We start from the raw sequence: 23,192 nt of genomic DNA on the forward strand, positions 1-23,192 counted from the left end.
ATCATAGGGTGTCTAGCTTTCCCTGATAATACAATGAAGGGTTAATAATGAAGCTTTATGTGACTAGTATTGATGTTATTCTTCTTTTTTAAGGTTGTAAAAACAGTTGGCCTACGGGAAGTTTGGTTTTTTGGACTACAGTACGTAGACAGCAAAGGATACTCAACTTGGTTGAAGTTGAACAAAAAGGTAATGTATAATTTGTTTTATTTAAAATAAATCAATTTGCAATGAAGGAATGGTAGGTGGTGTTTAAAAAGTATTCTAGTTTAGATTTCACTTTCATTAGAAGAAAGATGCATGTACGTGCTGTGATGTTAGTTGACCAATTTGACATCTTCAGTTTAGATTTATTTTTTATATTTTTTCTTCAGTAGAATAAAGATTTTTAGTGATTGAACTGATGGACTCTGTGAAGGCCATTTTACAAGTCAGGTTACCATATTTTTCACCCCATAGGGCGCACCGGCCCATAGGACACCTAGTTTTTTGGGGGGTAAATAAAGGGGAAATTTTTTTCCCCCCCAGGCGCGGGGCTGGGGTGGGGGAAGCCCAAGCTTCCCCTGACCCCAGCCCCCAGAACAGGCAGCTCTCCGCGAGCCTTGGGAGACCAGCGCGATTTCCCACCGGGCTCCCACGCCTTGTGGATATCTGCCTGAAGCCCAAACCAGGTCGGGGAACAGCGGGATGGCGGCACTCCGCCTCCCTGCTGTCCCCCGAACTTGTGGGGCTGGCGGCAGGGAGAAGCGTGCTTCTCCCCGCCGCCAGCCTCCAAACCAGGTTGGGGAACTGAAGCCCGGGGTGCGCTGTGCAGCGCGCCCCAGGCATCAAGATGCAGGCTGCTATCCGCAAGCCTAGGGAGCCCGACGGAAACTTCCGCTGGCTCCCAAGGCTTGCGGAGAGCTTCCTGAAGCCTGGAGAGCGAGAGGGGTCAGTGCGCATCGACCCCTCTCGCTCTCCAGGCTTCAACGAAAGCCTGCATTCGCCACATAGGATGCACACACGTTTCCCCTTCATTTTTGGAGGGGGAAAAGTACGTCCTACAGGGCAAAAAATACGGTAATTTTGATATGAAGTCAGATGCCCATTTTCTTTTCATTCTTTTTATGGTGGCCGACTATAAAGAAGCCCTGCTCTGAACGATTACATTTCTAAACTAATTGATCCAATTTCTTCTGTTTATATGGAGAATTTAGTTCATACTTGAAATCTTAAGAGGTTTCTGGATTTGTTTCCCATAGGGTGGTATTAATATTTGTGATGATGCACAACAGGGAATCAGTGTTAGAAACTGAGATATGAACGTTTAGAGCTAAATGGCACCTGAAACCTAGGTTATGGACGCAACAACGGAATGTCTAGGCACACTTTTTATAACAAGAATACAAAGCTGAAAATGAATGAACTGCAGCTAAAATATTACATTCATTTTTCACATGGTCTAGTCCTTCCCTTGCCCACCCCGCTAATATTCTTAAGAGGGTCTCTTCTCCAGTCTTCAGAGAGTAGCTGGAAGTGGCGAGGCAGAAAAAGATCCTCCTTTCCTTCTACTCTGCAGTTTTAACTTGAAATCTTAGGTGCAGTACTGCGCCCACAGCTCAGAAACAGCTCGTGCTAATGAAATTCCCTGTCACAAAATGTGTCTAGAACAATGGGAGTTTCGAACACTGCATGGAATACATTGGAAGTGGAGAAGTTATAGAACCTGCTTTCTTTGTCTTCTGTAGAAATGTTTTCATTCAGATCTTAATCTTGCTGAGACTGATCCTGGGAATTTATCAGAGAGGGTCTTACATTGGTGCAGCTTCACATCTGCCTGATGTGTCTCTGCAATCTGGAAGAGCTATGTTCTAATAAGTGTGGGATCAGTTTAATCAAATATTTCTCCCTGCAGTCAGAGAAGCTGAGGGTGGAAACAGAGTTCGGACAGGGATCTCCTGTGGGTGTGTTTGAAGCCAGGTAGAATAACGTCTGTTCAGTTTCTCTGAGTTCTTTCTACTTTGCTCTAAGGCAATAATTCTAGTTGTTTTTGTCTTTCAACTCATTAGTTCTTTTGAGGCACTTGAGATGGGGTGCAGCAAAAATGGTAAGAGAAGGGTTTGACATTCTTCTCTCATACGTTGCAAATTATTCTAATGCAAACATAACTGGTTAGTGCTGACAGGATTGCAGCCCTGTGCAGGGGCTTCTACAGGATTTTTTTTATAGAGGGAGGGGCAAACTGGCTGGTTTCTCACAGAAAATAAGAAGAATAGCTCCAGTACATTTTATCACATGCCAGGTACAAGTTGCTCTTTTTAAATGAAAGCAGAGAAATGTGAGGTGATAGCTCATTAGGTGTGTGGGGGGGGGGGACATTCCCCCTTGCTCCCCTCTAAAGATGAGCACTCTACTGAGAAAAACAGGATGGGAGGCATCCACTAGTTTGGAAGAACCCCAAAGTTTGCCATAGTTTTTTTTAAAGGAAAAGTTTGAACCGAGAACCCACTGATTGTCTTTTTTTTGGGGGGGGGGGGGTTAGTGGAATGGGAAATCCTGATGTGCTATTTATGAAAAAGCAGACCGCTTGAATATATACTGCAACTATTATTCCTTTTCTTGCATTGTTATCAAACATTAGGATTTAAAAAATCTTTTTGTGCAGTTCTTGGTAAACCTCTCAGATACACACACACACACACACACACACACACACACACACGGAAGCTTGCCAGATACCAATTAGTGCACTTTACTTGAGAAATCTGGTGTACATGATGCTCATTAGCTCATCAATATCTGGCAATCCTGTGCAAGAGACTTTTTGCGGATAAACTTTTAAAACCACTGCTATGTTGTGTACATCTTTGAATGCAAGGTTGATTTTCCTAAATCAGCCTGCTGTGTAGGTCTTCAGAACTGAATTTGTATAATGAAAATTGGAGTAACACAGGGATACAATAAGGACTTTAAATGGCTTTATGTAGCCTCTGAAAGCTGTCATGTTTTCCTAATTCACAATTAATTATTTAGATGTCTGTGTGAATCACAAGTCCTTCAATGTTGTGCTTCCTAGAGTTGAATTACAGTATGTAACAACTGGTGACTAGATTGCTTTCCCAATACTCTCATATTCTCTTTACCATTCTGCAAACTCCTTTTCAGGTAACACAGCAAGATGTAAGGAAAGAAAATCCTCTTCAGTTCAAATTCAGGGCAAAGTTTTTTCCTGAGGATGTGTCTGAAGAGTTGATTCAAGAAATAACCCAGAGACTGTTTTTTCTGCAAGTAAAAGAAGCCATCTTAAATGATGAAATCTATTGTCCTCCTGAAACTGCTGTTCTGCTAGCTTCTTATGCTGTTCAAGCCAAGTATGGAGATTACAATAAAGAGATACATAAGCTAGGATATTTGGCCAATGACAGACTTCTTCCCCAGCGGTAAGAAACTGATATGGTGCATCAAAAGTCTGGCAGATTCTATGGGTACAGCATATAACTTTAATATGAAAGCTTGTCTAGTGGCCTACACCATTGGTCTTCAATTTGGAAATTTAAAAAATGCATCTCCATCCCAGAAACTGTGGGCAGTTTCCAACTAAAGACTTCTGCTACTGTAAGGAATGTTGGCTGAGCCGTGGATGTTTCCCTTCTTCTCATCTCCCTGTGTGGCCTCTAAATATGTTCCTGGGGTTCTTATGACAATCCCGAGCACATTTATGGGGTGTACAGGGAGAGGAGAGAGCAGGGAAATTGCACAGCTGAAACTCCTCACAATAGTGGAACTTGTTGCACTAGTTAGATACTACCTGATTTTCTTAACTAGCTTGACTAGTAGCTTAAGTCAAAGTCCTGCCAAGCCAGTTCTCAGATGGGCAAGCCCCATTCTAGCATCCACACCTTAAGTACAGAGTTTATGATTTCTTTTGTTGTTGAAATTTGTTGGCATTTTTCAAGGAGTTGAATACAATTGGTGATACACACATTGTTCTGGTTTACTGTTGCTGTTTATAATTAGTTTTGTTTCATTGTGGTCTTCAGTTTAGTATTTTAATTTACTTAATTGTTTTTTTAAAGTTGTAAGCTTCCCTGCAGGCTGTGAATACAGTGAAAGGGCAGGGTATTGCAACGTATTCGAATTTACTTATTGTAAACCACGTAGAGGTTTTACTACAATCAAGTGGTGTATAAATTTTGTTAAATAAAAATAAATTTAAATCTAGAAAGGTGCCGCTGATTGTAACTTTTGTGTAAAAATAAAATAAATAGTAGGGTACTCTTTTCATGATTATTCTTTATTTTGACAGCGTTTTGGAACAGCATAAATTGACAAAAGAGCAGTGGGAAGAAAGAATACAAAACTGGCATGAAGAACACAGAGGGATGTTAAGGTAAGTTCCCCGGTATAGTTAGCCCGCCTCTTTTGAATTTAGCTTGCTTTTAATTAATTAATATATCCTACGGACAGAATAAGTGCTGGTAACTGAAACATATTACTCCAATGAGCCATTTTAGCTTACTTCTGTACATAACTAGCTTAACTTTTTGCTACTTTTCCCTGCTTCTGTTTTAAATCTATCATAAAACTATAAATAAAAACACAGTGGGTCCAATCTATTATTTAGTAATTGGCCTCTGTTAGGGCTACAGTTCTATCTGCATATACTTAGGGGTATGTCCCATTGAAATTGGTGGGAGATCCAAATTATAATGCATAGAATTGGGCTGTAAATCCGTTTGGAATCAATGGATGAAAGTGCACAGTTAACCCACTTAAGACTTAGTTTCAGGATACAATTGGTAAGATTGGGTGCATGATCCTTACTACTTCTGCCTATACAGTGACTATAGAAGTTTGCATTTTATCTGTTTTTCAATTATGTTCTTTTCATTGATCAGGGAGGATTCTATGATGGAGTACCTCAAAATTGCACAAGATTTGGAAATGTATGGAGTCAACTATTTTGAAATAAAGAACAAAAAGGGAACTGAATTATGGCTTGGTGTCGATGCTTTGGGTTTAAATATTTATGAACATGATGATAAGTAAGTAATATTAAAACTGTTTCAGTATTCCTGAAGAACTGTTCATGGATCATCCTCCTTAATAGAGTTTGATGTACATTGTTTTTAATTGTGTGCTCTTCGGAAATGAGCTGTAGATGTTATTGTGGGTAGAGAAAAACCTGTTAAATGAGTGGTCCTGCCTGTTGGACAGAGGTAGATAAAACTGCACACTGTCCTTTCACCCTATAACTTAAGTTTGTTTTACTGTGGTTGTTCACAAAGTGTGTGTGACTAAGGATTCTTTTGTGTTTGCTAAAGGTTGACTCCCAAGATCGGCTTTCCTTGGAGTGAAATCAGAAATATTTCATTTAATGACAAAAAGTTTGTGATAAAACCCATTGACAAAAAGGCCCCTGTGAGTAAATCTTTTTAATTCCTTTTTTTAGACCTGAACTATCAATATAGGACACATCTGTAACCCCTTCCTCTCTAGCTCTTAACTCTCCAAAGAGTTTTCTTGCTTAACTAATGTAACTTTTGCTAATATTTGTGTTGGAATTTCTCACTTACTTTGTTTAATTGTTCGCTGTAGGGTTGGTGCTAATCCATGCCTGGAATTTTCTTTTCCCCGCCTCCAAAGTACATAACTTTCAAAATCCTGTTTGAGTTTCCTCTGCCAGCCTGTTAAAGTCACCAAGTTCAAAGAACCTTTTAGAGTTTTTCCCTCTTTCATTGGGATTTAATCATTCTTAATGCTTTGGTGTCAGTTCTTTCACTGATCACACCTAATTCCAAGTCATTTATTGATCTCTTCTGGAACAGCTAATGACTAGTCCCAAAGATTGCTTCATTGGAAGTGAAAGTGTTACGCTATCTATTTAAGAAGTTAGAATCTCATTAAGAAGAAGCTAAGAGTGTCCGTATTCATAACAAGCATTTGTTTCTAGAACATAAATGGGATTTCAATAACTTATTTTTTTTATTAGGATTTTGTGTTTTATGCACCACGTCTGAGAATTAATAAGCGGATATTGGCACTGTGTATGGGAAATCACGAGCTGTACATGAGGAGGAGAAAGCCAGACACAATTGAAGTTCAACAGATGAAGGCCCAGGCTAGGGAAGAAAAACACCAAAAACAGATGGAGAGGTATGATGTTGACAACTGGGTATGAACAGTAGTTGGAATTCTTTTGTCATTCATAACTTCAGACAAACAAACAAAAACACTCTAGCACATGTGACCTAGAGGTAGACTTAAGGCAGAAAAAGTATTAAGTTCTATTTTTGCCCTCATGGACAGAATTCTCTAAAAACAGATATTATTCCTATTAAATCAGTGCCAGTAGTGGAAACTGTTGTTGTCTTGGTATCGTACTTAACACATGGATGCACAGCAGTTCTAAGCAATGACAAATTGGTTTCATGAATTATATATAGAGAAAGAAAGGGTGTTTGTCAAAACCCCTGGTTTTCTTTAGCCCTGGGCAGTGTCTAGGAAAGCTCATGTCCTTATCCAGCTTTGTGTCACAATTGGATTTGTCCTCCGGCAAAGTGCACTGACAGCAGGCTGCCTGCTTAATTGGACTCTGCTAGAGTACTGATGCTTTGGGGAAAAACAAGCGGCATGTACTGGCATGTTTACCGCATGTTTCCACAGTGATTTCAGAAGATTTGCACTAAGTAAACTAAATAGTAAAACTGCAGCTGCTGTTAGTGAGTGCAGACAAATATGTAATTGCCACTTGGAAGTTACCATGAGTTAGCTACTATATACTGCCAGTGTGCAAAGTGTCTAGGTAGAGGTGAGGAGCAGATACCTAAGCATCACAGTTTTGGGTCGGATTGTTTGTTGTCTTTTAAATTGTTTTGTGAGGTACCTAATATTGTGTTATCCTATGGGTTACTACCTGATAGATTGAAGTTTTGTAGGTACTTGATTGACGTGTAGAACATAAGCACCCTGGTGGATCAGACCAATGACTCCTCTAGCCCAGCATTATGTACTCACAGTGGCCAACCAGACGCTCATGAGAAGCCTGCAGTTTAGAAGCACCATCTTCCCCTACTTGATGCTGATCTTTAGCTAGATTGTTTGCCTATTTTGTTTCATTCCAGCTTTCACCTTGTTTTTTTTAGATACTTAGGATACAACTTTGAGATCATCTGCCAGAACAAACCTTTTATTTTTATTATTATTATTGCTGCAGGGCTTCCACCCAGCATATCATGTTGTGACTTTTATTGTGAGAATAAATTTGGCATGTTTGGGTAAATGGATTTTGATGGATCCACTGTAAACTCAGAATGAAAATCACTTCCTCCTCTGCTATGTTGATGCTGGCATTTATTTAATTTAGGGCACAGCTAGAAAATGAGAAAAGGAAAAGGGAAATAGCAGAAAAAGAGAAGGAAAGAATAGAGCGTGAAAAGGAAGAGTTGATGGAACGGCTACGACAAATTGAAGAACAGACGATGAAGGCCCAAAAAGGTGAGCATGTTCATCACATCTATTTCCTTTAATAAATATTAAGTTTGTGTGTCTGTTAGGTTTATTATGTTACATTGCTTATCACATCATGTAAGGAAGTTAGCAGCTAGTTTAACTAATTTAACTTGCATCATATTTTAAACTTCAGGCAACTCTCAAAATACATGATTTTATGAAGCCAAAACCATGTATAGTCAAGACACATTGGGTTCCGTGGCGGGTGGGATTGCCAAAGTCTTTTTTTCCTGGATTCCCCCCCCCCCCCCAAAAAAAAAAAAAACCATTGGCAAGCACATAAAGCTGAATGCAGGCAATACCTGTACATTGTTGTGTCCCTTTTTCCTTTTGTTCCTTTTTGCTTGAGTGCAATTTATGGACAGTGGCACACAGACCTTATGTGATATTGTGAAAAGTACAAATTTGCAGTGTCTAAACCTTATTGCAGACAGTCACTTTATAAGAAATAGCAGCTTAGATTAAAATCAAATTCAGTTATGTAGTGGTAAACCATTTATATTCTGCCACTAGGTGTGCAGTAACCTTTAGTTTCAGAACTAGCTGTTGACTCTGTCAGGGAAAACAGATAAAGGAAATGAAGGGAAGAAGCATGTCAAAAATGTAATAGATATAAACCCACTTCCATAGTGAGGTGCTCTATTTTACAGTCTGCTAGAAAAGTACAGTTAAATTGGATTTACTTCAGATGTGTTTCTGCTCTTTAAGGTTAAAGTCTTTATATCATTAAACATAATAGCTTTTGCAGGATTTTGCATAGATTTCTCTAGTGCAGCCAATTACTCTTTTTGTGCTTGACTTTCTGAATCATAGCACAGCTATTGAATGGAGTGACTTCTTGCAGCTCCTAACATTTTAATGTTCTTTCATCTCTTTTAATAGTTTGCATTAAGACACTGAAGGCAGTAATTCCCACACTGGGTGCTTTGTGAGAACTGCAGTGTGCTGCAACAAATAAATGATGTAGTGAATGCACCTGGGAACCCAAAGAACTCACCCACAAAAGCCAAATGCATGCTATGGATGTGCCAAAACGATGTTGGGGAGGGGATCTGAGTGCCTAAGGCTTATACTTTGCACAGTGCAAGTCAGAATACTTGGGAAGATTACAAAAACTTAAGTCTCCCCAAAAAATGTAAATGAGAAGACCCCCAAATATCTTAAAGCTTTTTTCCAGAAGCATGTGCAAATCTAGGGCCTTTGAAATTAGACACAGATGCCTGAGAATGGGAAGAGTTTTTGAAAACCTTGACAGAAATATGAGAAGCAACTTTTTTCACGCCAGACTAACTGTTCATTTAGTCTAGTGCTGTGTATTTTGACTGATAATGGCACTCCAATATCCCAGAAAGAGGCCTTATCATATGCTTCATATAACTGGGGTTGCCTGGGATTGACCCAGGGACCTTCTTGTGTGCAAAGCATGTTCTCTGAGCTTTCGTCCTTACTGCTATGGTTTGTGTGCCTACTCAGCTATCACGGCTGCCATGTATTTGGGAAACTGGCTTGCATTTGAGCTTTCTTTGGCTTTTATACCTGATGCTTTTATAATTCCTCCTGAGAAAAATGTGAACAGTTTTGACGGTTAGTGGATTTGTATGAGAGCCAGTTCTTTTTGCAGTCTGGGCAGTAAAGTATTGCTCTCTTCTCTTGAATATCTATAAAAAAAATTAAGTGAAATGTATCCTTTTGCATCCTTTCACAAGAGTAAGTTCCTGCCAACACGGTCAAGTGGAGAAAACATTGGAATATTCCATTACAGTGGTACCTCCACTTGCGGACGGGATCCGTTCCGGAGCTCTGGTTGGGTCCCGAGGTTTCTGCAACTGGAGGTGCTGCTTCTGCGCATGCTCACGGTGTGTAGAGCGCTTCTGCGCATGTGCGCGCAGTGAAATCTGGGAAAATACTTTCGGGTTTGCCACGTACATATCCTGAAGGAGGTGAACGCAAGTAGAGGTACCACTGTACAATGTAAAATTGACATTAGATTATAATCTGATGTGTTGGATGGCCATCTTACATGTATGTTTTAGTTGAGATTCCTGCATTGCAGAGGGTTGGACTAGTTTACCCCCGGGGTACCTTCCAACTTTACAATTCGATGATTCTGTAATTCTGTGTATGATTTGCGGTGTAAAACAAGTTGGAAGACATGTAATCCTAGGTCTGTTGAACTTGGCAGAAATCAGGATTGAACTCCCCTCTCCATTGGCTTATGGGAATTCATTCCTGCTTGGTTACTACCTCCCCCAAACTCTGCTGCGAACTGCCTCTCAGAGCTGATCCATGGGGTTTAAGATGAAGATCTGCCCACTGGGTCAAAAAGGTTTCCCATCCTTGTCCTAGGCAATCTCCATTGAAAGCAATTGAGACCTTCTATTCTTGCTCTTAGAAGAATAACAGAGAACTCTTTAATATTCAGTGTTGGAAATATTTAGTTTTACAGTGGTACCTCAGGTTACATACGCTTCAGGTTACAGACTCCGCCAACCCAGAAATAGTATCTCGGGTTAAGAACTTTGCTTCAGGATGAGAACAGAAATTGTGCTCCAGCGGCGCGGCAGCAACAGGAGGCCCTATTAGCTAAAGTGGTGCTTCAGGTTAAGAACAGTTTCATGTTAAGAACGGACCTCCGGAACGAATTAAGTATTTAACCCGAGGTACCACTCTATTGACTCGGTGTAACACAGTCTGGCTGCCTTTTAGTTCATCTGATCTCTTCTAAACTTCTGCATAGAATTGGAAGAGCAGACGAGAAGAGCCCTAGAGCTGGATCAGGAGAGGAAGAAAGCAAAAGAGGAAGCAGAGCGCCTGGAAAAGGATCGGAGAGCTGCAGAAGAGGCAAAAGCTGCCCTGGCGAAGCAGGCTGCTGACCAAATGAAAAATCAGGAGCAGCTGGTAAGACGTTACATGTGCCTGATTATGTTAGGATGTATTGTTTTCAATGAGTTTGTTAAAATTCTGGCATCCAAAGAGGAAACGGTATTAAGAAAACCATGCAGGTTCATAATTGCATGATGTCATCTAAGTACAAAAAAAGGTAGATGCATGTACTTCCTCTCCCCATATAGTTATGTACTGTGCTGTGAGGAGAGAAAGGTGTATGTTGCATTTTGAATCAACAATCCACTAGGTTGCATCCAAACCAAAGCACACATAACAGGGCGTGTAGAAGCTGACTTCTCTCCACTCACCAAGGTTGCCTCTCTCATTTTGGGGATCCCCTCAACCCCTCTTGCTATAGCCCACCACTTTTGGCAAAGTACCCCAACCTTAGGGGAACCTCTCCGACCAGGTTGGGGGGGGGGCTGAGGAAATCTGTTTCCACCACCTCCATTACATGTCTCTGGATCCATTCTACCATCTTGTTAATATTAAGTTCAGATATTCCTTATACAACCACCATTCAAATGGTGGCACTATCCTTATGAAATACTTTCTCCAAAGGATGCCCTCATGACTCTCCCCCCCCCCCCCAAGTTTTGGAGTCACATGATAACCAGGCTCAATTAAAAAATTTTTTTTTATTATATTGCTATTGGTGAATTAACTGGTCAGTATTAAAGGAATATTAAGTGGCTTTATAGTTTGGTTATTTTCTTATTCGTCTAGCTATTTTATTTTTGAACGGTTGCCTGTTCATTTATACGAAGCTTATGAAAAGGTAACTAAGATTTCTTTACAGCTTCATCTTTAATGCAGACCAATACATGATGTTGCCTTAGAGCTAATAACTTTTTCTTCCTACTTCCTAGGCGGCAGAACTTGCAGAATTCACAGCTAAGATTGCACTTTTGGAGGAGGCCAAGAAGAAGAAAGAAGAAGAAGCTTCAGAATGGCAGCACAAAGTAATTATTTTTAATGTACTAAAGCTGGGATTTGTGAATGGGCAAAGCATTCTGAACTGCACGCCAGAGCTGAGAACAAGACATTTCCCAGCATCGGGTGTCAAATTCTCTGCTGGAAAATGCTTTTTAAAATCTTCTGCCAAGCTTACAGTACTCCTTGCCCCAATGTGAGATGAGAGCAATACTTGGACTTGCATATGTCCTGTGCTTTCTACTTTCTCTGGCTAGAAGGCAGATTGACTTGATGGAATATAGATTCATCCAACCCCAGGAGGGAAACAGATGTCTTCATGAGCTTATCTGTACCTACTTCTTATGCTTTTCTGAAATCTCATCCTAAATAGGTATCCTACTTTTCTCCTAGAGACAGGGAAAGCTGTTAAGAATCTTCTGAAAATGCTGTTTGGGCTAATCATTTTAATGAGTAGTTGGGGTCTAGGGATGTATCACAGTTCCTTTGTATTAGTTGACTGCAGCTGACTTGGTATTCAGAAAGGTGTGCGGAGCTGCTTGAGTTGACTTCTGGTCTGCTCTTGAGATTTTCAAAGTAATTTTAAGTATATATTCTGTGGCCCGTAAACATGTTAAAGGAACGACAGGCTAAATTGGTTCAATCTCATTGACACCAATCTCATTAAAGTATAAGGCTGGGAGATTTTGGTTGTTTGTGGAGCGTAAGTGTTGACTAATCCTCATTACTACCTTTTAGGCCTTTGCAGCCCAAGAAGATCTGGAAAAGACCAAAGAAGAGCTAAAGACTGTGATGTCTGCTCCTCCTCCGCCACCTCCTCCGCCTCCCCCTGTAATTCCTCCCACAGAAAATGAACACGATGAACAGGATGAGAATAATGCAGAGGCCAGTGCTGAATTGGCTTCTGATGGCGTTGTGAATCACAGGAGCGAGGAAGAGCGTGTAACAGAAACGCAAAAGAATGAACGTGTAAAGAAACAGCTCCAGGTAATGAAGGATTACAGAGGCACGTAATATAGGCCAAAACCCAAAAACCTCTCTGCTGGTTGAGCATGCTCAACTTTGCTTTGCACAGTAGTCCCCTGCAAAGCTTTTGAAATGACTCCTATCGATCCCATCTTGGTGTGGGTGTGAGGGGACGTTTCTGCTCAACTTGCAGAGGAAGTCATTTGGTTCAGTGGGCCCTGGGCACAGTACATACTGCTTTGCAAAAATTCATAATATATCCTTCCACACATCTAGACAGTCTCCTTCCGATTAAAAGAAACATATTTTCGTGATGTGGCCTATATTTTGGAAAATGCAGTCGGGAGAACAGTGTCGTTCGGTTTGTCTCTTGTGCTGCTTTACAAATTTTGTGTGAGAACTAGGTACTGCAGCCCCATGAGAAAATAACAAAATGTTCGTAATGCCCAACACAAGCAAGTTCCTTTATATGAAAATTCATACCACAGAGTGCAAATGTTGCTTTTATTTTCTTTGGATTTTGAGCATTAAGCTAGTTAACTCAGCATTTTGAAAGCTAAGATCAGATTCCGACTTAATTGAAGCTCTTGGAGGGGGCCATTCTGCTGAGCTTCCTTTCCAGCAGCCTTTAGGCCCCTTTAATAATGCATGAAGAGACACCATTTACTTTGGAAGGCAATCAGAACCAGTGAGTTTCCTGGCAATGCTGTTGTACAAATCATCATTCTGAAGGATAAATCCTTACAATACAGAAGCAGATGATTCCTTCATCTGATAGGTAAATAAGTTAGTTTAGTAGAGCATGATGGGTAGTCAACTAAGGTGTCCCATCAGAGCAAGAATTTCTCCTTCTGTAACAAGACTCCCTCCCCCCCCCTTTGCAGTCTCCCTTCCCAAATTTGTGCAGAGAATATGGGGTACTTCTAGAACAGATTTCAGGGCACACAGGAGGATGGGGGGAATGCTTTGTTGTGCAAGTAGAAATCTTTGCACTAACAGAATGTTCACTAAACCCAATGTAATTAAAAAAAAATAAAAAATCTTAACCTGCCTATGTTTTGCTGTATCATAGGTTGGCCTGAGCAGTGAATCTGGCAAACAGTGAACACAAAAGTTAATACAATATGTCTGCTTCTCTGCACCACGTTATGTCCCCTTCTGTTGCAATTCTTTCTAAGAATATGTGATTGAGGAGCTATACATGAGAGACTGATAACTGTTCTCCAGAAAAAAAATATTCCAAACCTTGTTTTAAGTTGAATTTACTGAAAATAGTCCACTAAAGGAACAAGAATATATCATCTCCCCTTCTGCACATGTATACCCCTTTGTTTTATGTATGTATACGTTCTGGCTGTTTGGTTGGAAGATTAATCCTGTACCGCAAATGAAACATTGAACTTGACAGAACTGGCAGCGTCTAAACTGGCAATGCTTTTGTTCCACAGGCCCTGAGTTCCGAGCTGGCCCAAGCCAGAGACGACACCAAGAAGACCCAGAACGATGTCCTTCATGCGGAGAATGTTAAAGCCGGCCGCGATAAATACAAGACTCTTCGACAGATCCGGCAAGGCAATACGAAGCAGCGCATTGATGAATTTGAAGCAATGTGAGAGCTGTTACTTTGCATATATGTTCTTCATTAAGCTTGAACCACCAGCAGAGAAATGCAGGCCTTTCTGAAAGGAACACACCCCACCTTGCCAAAGCATTTATACCAGTTTGTGGTTAAAACTCATTTCATGAAAGCCGTTCAACAATAAGGCAGCCTGTCCGCTCTGGCGCTCTGGGAGAGGTGGTGTGGCCACATCTCCATGATCTCATATCACTTTTTTTTTTATTCTTTGTCCTCTGGAGGAGTAGCACCATCTTATACTGACAAAGCTGTTAACCTAAACAGGAATGATTTGAAAGAAGACTAGCTTTTACCTTATAACTGGCCACAGTTTTTGGCATGGGTGCACTTTGGATTTTTCTTTTCTTTTTTCATTTTAGTGGATTTGCAAGAACTTGCTTAATTTATCAGGGGTTACGGGGTGTTGTTTTTCTTCTGTTAGGTGGAGTTCTTTGGTGTTTCACCTCCTGTCATCATTTATGGTTTTCTTTGCCTGCCTGTTCACAAAGGTCTAGATGACAGGTAGCTGTTCCAGCATACCTCCCCCCCTTTTTTTTAAGTGGAACATTAACCTGTAGAAAGTCTTTTGCTTATACGTCTGTTTTACTGAAGTCATCAGTTCTTCAGATAAAAGTAGGAAAAAGAGACACTCTTTAAGGCAGGGATAGGTAACCTTTGGCCCTCCAGATGAACTACAACTCCCATCAGCCCCAGCAAGCATGGCTAGGAAAGCATGGGAGCTGCTTAGTTCAATAACATCTGGAGGGCTCAGGTCCCCACCCCTGCTCTGGGTTCTCCTTCCCTTGCATTTTGTTAGCTGTCATATGAATTGCAATGTGGGAAACCTGGGCCTTTCTGGCAAGGGAGCATATGAAAACATCAGTCCCACGGAGGGGACAATAGCCTACCTCACTACGATATGCATGATGACTGGTCTTTCAAACACCATATAGAAGCGCAAACTGCATTATGCTAGGTTTCTGCATAGCTAAACACTACACAAATCTAGGAGCCTTTACTCTTTAAACAATTTGTTCTATTGCAGCATAGATTTGTAGTATTCAAACAGTGTTCAGCTGCCTTTTTGTTGAGTAAAATTCTACACCATGTATCTTCCATTTATTTTATTTTTTAAAATGTAACCTGGAACTGGTATACGATCCACTGAGAGGGGTGTGAAACATTTGAGCATGTTTTCTGGGTCTTGGGTTCCTTTGTCCTAAATTAATGTTGCTCTGAGGCTCATTTCTTAATGAAGTCTGCATAAAACAATGCTGCCTTGTACTTGCTTTGAGGGCCCACTTACACATCAAGGTTGTTCCTTCCATGATAACTGAAGATGCAAGGGAATTGCGCATGCATATATATATATATATATATATATATATATATATATATGGGCTTTTCAGGGAGTCCAGTCACAGGAATTGTGACAGAACAGGGGCAAATGAGTTGTATGAACAAACCTTTAGGCTGAAGTTCAGCATACAGTCAGGTAATATTGAATGTATGTTTAGAACCATTGCTGAATCACCCTTATCTAATGCTCTTTGGGATGATTAGTTGGCATGTTGACTTTTGAGGACCATGTTTATGAATGAAATTACGCACCGTTTTTATAACTCTTTAATTAGTAGTTGGGAGAAAGCCCTGCTTTCCCTGAGGATGGTTCAGCTAACCTTTTGGTATTATGCACTCAAAATTTACACTTCCCTATTAAAATTGCCATTTTATTAAATATCCTTTAATAAGGATTCCTTATTGAACCTTCTTGAAGGTTGTCCCCCACCCCACCCTTAAATTTAAGGGAGATCTTGGAGAGAGGACATCATGAAAGGAACACAGACACACTGGTAGCTGATTTTCCTTGCACGGGTGTGCAAAAGCTGTGCACATGCTCAAATGTTTGCCCTGGGCACTTTTGCTTGCAGTCAGAGAAATTGGGCAGATGCCTTGCACATTTTCATGCAGCAAATCATGAGACCTATATGTCCAAAGTGTTCAAAATATTTTGCCATAGCAAATGGAATGCAGTGTATGGCTCTTCCCTGAAATGTGTGTTCGTGCATTGACAATGCCAGACTATCAGTGTAAGGGGGGGAAATACGAGTTAGATTTGCTGTTCATAATATACAATGTATAGATTAGAGTTTAAAATGGATCTAATCCATATATAAAACTGTGTGACTTTTTTCTAAGCAACCAGGAATTAACATCTGTAATGAGGTTTTTCACTGTGAACAAAGTGATGGTGATGGTTGTCACCAACTGTTGAGGAAACACATATTGATGCAGAGGCATTAAGAAAATAACTTGGTGAAGGAATTTTCAACACGCTTCCCCTCTTCTTCCCCCTCCCCTCCTTAGCATCTTTTGTGTTGTAAAATTAAGCTACAGTTAATAACACCTATTATTTTGGATAACATTCATTGGCTAACAATAAAGAGACTACAGTTCATTCTTCTGAGATCCATTGTTGTTATTTAATCTCATCTTTCCCAAGCAAAATTGTTCGGTTTTGCTGGAAAAAAAATATCACAATTTGCTTAAGACTAGTGAATGGATGTCTGGAACACAGCTGACAAATCTTGTAATGGGAATTCATTTAAAATGTAAGCAGAAATGACACTCCTATGGAGGGAGGGGGCACTAACTGCTCACTACAGATACAAGGAAAAAGGGTAATTGCAGGTTCGAAAAAGAGGAATCACTGGCACAGAATTGCTGTTGAGGACGAAGAGCTTATTTAGGCAGCAGGTGTTCATATGACAAAAATTGAGGTTTTTTCCTTGATGTATGCTCCATGTATGTGACATGGAGTTGCATGAGTAGCATAAGAGCTCACTGCTAGCATCACACACAGATTTGAGAGGGAGCTCATTTGAACATCATTGACTTAATGTTGCATATAAAATGGGACTTCACTTGTTCGTGTGTTTTTTTAAGCTATGTAATTTGAGAAATCAAGAATGCCCAAAATATTTTTTCCTTTTCATATATGCAAGCCAGTCTGGAACATAGGAAATTGCCTTCTACTTACTCTGACCATTGGTCCATCCTGTTCAGTATTTTCTACATTGGCTTTGCAGAGCACTGTCCTAGTTGGAGATTGAACTTGGAACCTTCTGCATGCAAAGCAGATGCTCTGTCACTGATGCGTGTCCTGTCTCATGCTCGTCTGTTTTGTAATACATCAACAATTCTCAAGTCCTTGCAGTCCGAGTGCACAAATTAAAGCCGTTCACCATAGTTGTGACTTGATTCTGTTCCCCAGGTAGTGTGCAGGAGGACTCCAAAATAGAACTTTTCCACTGCCTAGGAGATGCAAGGGGAGCACAGGATGTAAAGCTGAATACTGGGAAGTTCCCTAAGGCTGCTCCAGTCCCATCCCCGCCCCCCTTGCTTGTGCGCTGGTCCCGTGGGCCAACCGAGAGGCAAGGTCCGAGTCCAGTCCAAGGTCGAAGGTGCAATATGGAGGCAGTCCATAAAAGCTGGAGCTGGGTGCAGGGCAGGGAGTCGGGTGAGTTCAGGAGCTCCGGCAGGAAAGCAGGACAGGGTTCAGGCAGGAACTGACAACCAACGATGTTGCTCCCGCAACTTGGGACTGGGGCTGGCTGGCTTTTATCTGCCCCTAGGCACAGGGCGGCCCCGATCCTCAGGTGACTCGCCTTTCCTGGCCTGGAGGCGAGCACTCCTCCTGTGGGAACTTAGTTCCCTCCGCCTCTCTGCCCTGAGCCTCTGCAGCTCAGGAGAGGCTGGAGGGTTACCCGACCCAAAGGCAACCTCAGCTTCCCCTGACGGGGCTGAGAGTGGAGCACCCGCAGGCAATGGGTCCTCCATCACCTCAGGGGCCAGAGCAGTCTCAGCTGGTGCCTGCACCTGAGGATCCAGCACAGGTGAGGACCCTTCAGGCTCAAGCCTCTGCCCCGGCTCAGCTGGTTCTGGAGGCGGGGAATCCTGGGCAGGCTGGGATTCTTCAGGTTCAGCATCCGAATCCCAGGCCATCACAGCTTGTTTGCAGAACAAGCAGTCCATTTGGCTGTCCTGCACTGATCATTGAGTTAGCCAAGGCATTGGCTTTTATAGCTGATACTCATCTTGGATTCATTGTAGTTCACTGCCAGGGTCCCGGCTGGTGGCCAGCTGTAGCAAGGCAACTATTTGGCTCAGTCAATGGACAACAGAGAAGAAATAAATGAGGCTGAGGATGATGATGATGATGATGGAGGTTGTAGCACTAGACTAGATTTTCCACAGACCATCTTCAAACAGAAAATCACTACACATACAAAACAGGCATGCATACATTTCTATGGCCCTTTGTGCAATGTATTTGTTGTTTATCATTGTGGACTGTTGTGTGTAGGTTTTCGTTGTTCAGATCCTGGCTCCTCAACCATGCACTGCATTTCACACACGTTTTCCACCTAATGGGATAAGATGCATGTTCTCCGCCTCCCCCTTTCCTCGCCGAAATAGAATCAAGGTAAGGCTGAAGAAACGTCCAATGTATATTTTATGTTCTGAGTTTCAGAAGCCCTTTCTTTGGGCGGAATAAATATTCTGAATCCACCAGGCTCTTTCCTACTGTTAATGTGACTTTTCCACCTCAAAATATAAAGATGACTTCTCCCACTATTCCCAGGGGGAAGCAAAAAAAGAGGGCAGGCGATGTCAATTCATTACCAGGAGAAGACAAGAGGTGAAATAAAATGATTCCTTCATAAAACAACGCTGATTTTCTGTTTTGCCTGGTGTGTGCAGTTGGTTACTCGTAGTTGCTTTGCTGGAGAGGGATATGCAAAATAACCTGTGGGCAAAGCATACATCCCACTCCATTTTCAGTCCTGCCAGTTCTGTGTTGGACCTCTGTTCTGTTTTCCCTTGGGGGCCATTTCTTGCAGTGTGGATGTGCTTTCACAAAGCCCCTTGCCTTATTGAAAGCAGCAGGGCTCGGCTTTGTCTTCAGTGTCCCTTTTATCTCCATAATGATGCCCACCCCATGCATCATTTGTCTTCTTTTTTTTGCCATCGTACAGAGACACACCTGCTTTTCAGTCCACAGGATGCCTTGTTGCAACACTCGGCATCCATGACATCATTTTTAGCCCTCAATATATAGTAGGTCTTTCAGGAGAGAGACATTAAAGTGAAGCAGCAATATGCAGCTCTCTACGCGTAATATAAATATAACCATACTTTCCACCTATTTAAGTGTGCACAGTCCACCTTTGATGCTAGCAGTGTTTCCATACAGCTGCTACAGTGTTTAAGAGGAAACACAGCAAACGATAACCAGCAGATATTCAGCCCCACCACTAAGGAGGAAAAATCCTTTTCACATTCAGGAGGTCTCCAATGTGTTGCTTCCACGTGCCAGGATACTAGTGTTAAGAGACGGGGGTTCTTCAAAATGCCCTTTTAAAATCACTTTTCATAGGGCTTTTAGGAAAGCGGAAGTGTTCTTGTAGGGCTGTGTCCAAGAGATGTTCTGCAGACAAAATGGAGCTCTGGACAGGGCATAGTGATCAGTACATTGGTATGACTGATAGGGTGCTGATGTCATGAACTAGCACCAGAAGCTGGTATATCTTGGTGCCCCTTTACCAGCCAATTGCTGCCATCAACAGAAACAGCAGAGCTTTTGAGAAACAGGGCAGAGTCGACAATGATCTGATTGTCAAACTGAACTTTTTTTTAGGCAATAAGGCAAGTGGAAAACAAAAGGGTGAGTACTAAAAGAATAGTTATGGAAGGCCTCAAAACTTACCAGTGGATATTTCCAAGACTGTCATATTTAGCTTTTTGCCTGTCCATAGCTTGATCAGTGTTTTTGTTGCATTTATAAGGTTCGAGGTACAATCTGTGTTCTGCCTTTTTTAAAAAAGGGTTTTGAAAACTGGAAAATACCTCGAATAACCACTGTCAGCATACCAAACTGCTAGCTAACCTTCGAGGCACTTTAAATATTTGGCAAGGATAGTCAACGGTTGGTATGTATGCTAGCATAGCACCCTATTCAGGTTTTCCCGAAACTTTTGGAGGGGGTCCAGGGCTGTAAGTGCCCACCCCACCCCCAAATCCCCATTGGCTCTGCTGCCAACTGTTGCACATTGAGGTCAAAGTGATTGGTCTTTGAGCGTGTTTGAACTCCTCTGCAACAGAGTTTTCTGCATCACTGGGGCCCTGATCTTCGGGAGGCTTCTAAGTGCATTTTCCTGAATGCTTGAAGAATCCCCTTTGAGACCTTTGGATTCAACTCACAAAGGTTAGAGGTGAAGCTGGTGCGTCCTTTGAACATGCGAGTAGGGCTTATGGTAGCTCCTTGCGCTCACTAGGCTAGTCAAAGCGTAGGAGAGCCTTCCAAAAGTCACACTTTTATTGTTAGTAGTATTGCTGATGTTTGGCTGCATGCCAAGTCAATGCACATTTTAGCTGGAACGCAGTGTCCATTTATGAGCTCTGACACCCTCTTGATTTCAACGGGACGCCCAAGTGCATGCAGAGTTGCCACTGCTGCCAGATAGGCTTCAGAGTCTAAACTTCTTCACACTTCTTTTGAAAAGCAAATTTTGAACTTCTTTTGGAAACAACCCATCTCTTTTCATTCTAGGCGCTTCTGCAGATATAAATGTGGTGGGTGTGGCTCTTTTCTGTTTCCTTATTTAATTTGCTTCTTCTGTGTCTTTGTGCAGGTTACAAAAGTACGATCTCTTGCAACCCTTAGGATAGAAACTTATTCAGGAACAGCAGAAGAACCGGAGGTCTATCCAGGCCTGCCTCTGTGCTTCTGTTTTTTGGGAAAGTTTACAATCCTTTAAACACACAAGAGGTGCAAAGTATATGTCAACTTTCTTGATGGAGAGCAACTCATGCTTTGGAGATCTCTTGGTTCAGTTCTCGTAACTGGGTTTTTCCCTAAGCGTTGGATCGGGGGCATGTTTCCCCCCCAAAAAAATATGGCTGTGACTATTTCCTCAAAGGCTGAAGAATCAGAACCTTTGTTTACTATGCAGCTACAATGGAAATCAATATAGCAGATGGCAAGCTGTTCTTTAAAAGTGGGATCTTTTAAATATTCTCTGCATGAACCGTGGCAGAATCAGAAATGTAAAAGTAACTGCTGTTTCTCTTGCCTTTACATTATTCATTTTTACACATTTTATATTAAGCCTTGATGGCATATAAAAACCTAAATCAACATAATTTGTCACAGGCAAGTGAATCTTCCTCTTAAGGTGCTACAGCCGATTGATTCCCCTCCTCACTATCGCTCAAATGGGCATTATATGCATATAATGCAAATTGTCTCTACCTATGTACTTGAATAAATGCATCTTTGATGCTTGTGTGTCTGCTTGGTGACTTTAATTCTTCCTTATCTGTAGCTGTTGTGCCAGGAGTGGGAAACCTACAGCCCTTCAGATGTTGTGCCCCAACTCCCACCGGTCCTAGCCAGGGATGTGGGGTTCGTTCATCAACATTGAGAAGGCCCCACGTGACCCATTCCTGTTACGCAGTTGCTGGAAACCTTGCTGTGTATAATTGTCTGAACCTCAGCAAGCGACAAGAGGCAAGGAGATGACTCAGCTTGTAACATTTACTTTTGGCCTTTGCTTGTGAATGGTCTGCCCCTACGCGAAGGAGTACAATTACATGAGAGCCAGAGCGGTGCAGCAGCGTAGAGATTGAAATGGCTTTTTGAGCAGAAATCTCTGGCCTGCCAATCTCTCTAGATAGTGAATCATTTGTCTTCAGCTTTGTTTCCTCCAGTATGAATACCTCGGCATCCTTCAGGCAAGTTAGAGGCACAACCGCAGTTCTAGAATATATTCCAGCCACACAAGAACACTGGGTGGCCGGCGGTGTGTGTGTGTGTGTTAAGGAGCAAGGCTGCAGAGGATGTAGGGAGAATCCTCAGGCCACTGGGCCTCAGATTCCTCACCCTTGCTGAAGAAAAGGCATAGTTTGCTCCAAGGTCACACAATGAGTCCATGATATAGTGTACTTCATATATGACAGCAGCACACAGGAATGAAAAAGTGATCTCTCTAGCCTAAGGTGCTCATATAGGATCTCCTACTGCATGGTTCACCTCTCATTTGAAATGCCAGGATATACTTTTTGCTCCTAAAGAAGGGATGGGGTGGGGAGACACGGAGTGAAAGTGTCAAAGAATTTGACCTTAAAATGATCCAGATTTCTACTAATATCATGCAAAGTGTTCAAAATCCTTTTAGCTCTGTGGAATTTCCTTGAGACAACTCAAGCAAACAGTTCCAGAACAGATTTCATGCTGTTCTGGAGAGAGCATCAGTATGAAATAAGGAGAGTCTAACCATAAAGGGAGGGGGAACCTAATAATTTTTTATATTTTTGTAGAATCCATATACATGCTTTTTTGTCCAAGAATAGAATCCATGTACATGCTTTATTTGTTTTTGTAATGCCCATGTACTGCTTTATTTGATGTGAATAGCCACAACTTAAGAACAGCCAGTGAAGAGTACACAATTGCTGCACCAAACTTTTCATAGACATGTTTGATCCTCTTTTTTTTTTTTTTACAGATATGAGTTTCCAAATAGACAAGATCCCACCAGTTCAAATTGAAGGGAATATGCAGGGACGACAATGACGATGACCCCCACCCAAAAAACCCCCTTAAGAACACTTGTAACTAAAACATCTCATCACCACCAGAAGCAATTCCTTACATTTAGCTCCAGGATAATTGCAAAATGCCCATCCAACTAGGAATACAAGTAGATGGAAAGAAAATTCAAACTACTGCTATAGCACATAGTTAAGTATTTTAAAGCTGTACAAGTACAAAACTTCAGTAAGTTTGAAGGCTATTATTTTGTAATCTTGGGGAGCTTTGTTGGGCTTTCTTCTAAACATTATTTCCCCCCCACAGGCACACAACATGTACATTCCTAAGGTCACAAAATGTTCTCCCATAAGCGCACGCTATAGCCAATGCCCCAAATGTGAATACTGTTGATAATTGTGAAGGAATTCTGATAAATATCACATGCCTCTGAAAGTCCAGTAAATGTTGGTAAACATCCAAAGGTCTCGAGTTATCAACACCTCAGCAGTGCAATTCCATAATTTTGAACGACGATGTTTCAAGTCTAATTAAAGCTCTATTATCAAGCAAAGTTTCATTTAGAACTGATGAATGCAGATCAATCTGCACTCAGAATAAGGTGTGTGTGTGTGTGTGTGTGAACTCATGAACATTTCTGTCATTTACAAAGCATGAAAAATGCAAATCACTTTTTGGATTTTAACC

At 41.5% G+C, this 23,192-nt stretch overlaps 1 protein-coding gene and 1 long non-coding RNA gene across 5 annotated transcripts in view; one reads left to right on the forward strand and one right to left on the reverse strand.

Moving 5' to 3' along the window:
- Positions 1-16,349, forward strand: part of RDX (radixin) — a 29,681-nt gene extending 13,332 nt beyond the window's left edge. For 2 of the 4 annotated variants that reach the window (XM_083736812.1, XM_083736813.1), the window contains 12 exons: positions 94-189; positions 2,049-2,086; positions 3,145-3,419; positions 4,286-4,369; positions 4,878-5,024; positions 5,304-5,400; positions 5,972-6,135; positions 7,346-7,476; positions 10,229-10,389; positions 11,247-11,339; positions 12,049-12,297; positions 13,725-16,349. In XM_083736812.1, the coding sequence (XP_083592938.1) occupies positions 2,084-2,086; positions 3,145-3,419; positions 4,286-4,369; positions 4,878-5,024; positions 5,304-5,400; positions 5,972-6,135; positions 7,346-7,476; positions 10,229-10,389; positions 11,247-11,339; positions 12,049-12,297; positions 13,725-13,889 (1,569 nt within the window). In that variant the 5' untranslated portion in view covers positions 94-189; positions 2,049-2,083 and the 3' untranslated portion in view covers positions 13,890-16,349. The remainder of the gene's footprint in view (positions 1-93; positions 190-2,048; positions 2,087-3,144; positions 3,420-4,285; positions 4,370-4,877; positions 5,025-5,303; positions 5,401-5,971; positions 6,136-7,345; positions 7,477-10,228; positions 10,390-11,246; positions 11,340-12,048; positions 12,298-13,724) is intronic. The other 2 variants (XM_083736810.1, XM_083736811.1) reach the window with 1 other exon arrangement.
- On the reverse strand, positions 14,327-21,526 carry LOC310844037. Its single transcript, XR_014563904.1, has 2 exons — positions 17,900-21,526; positions 14,327-17,293 (listed from the first exon to the last, which is right to left on the reverse strand). It is a non-coding gene; the product is annotated as an uncharacterized lncRNA (long non-coding RNA).
- Positions 21,527-23,192: the final 1,666 nt, after the last annotated feature.

The sequence above is a fragment of the Podarcis gaigeae genome (genome assembly GCF_964106915.1).
Source record: "Podarcis gaigeae genome assembly, chromosome: 4".
NCBI lineage: Eukaryota > Metazoa > Chordata > Lepidosauria > Squamata > Lacertidae > Podarcis > Podarcis gaigeae.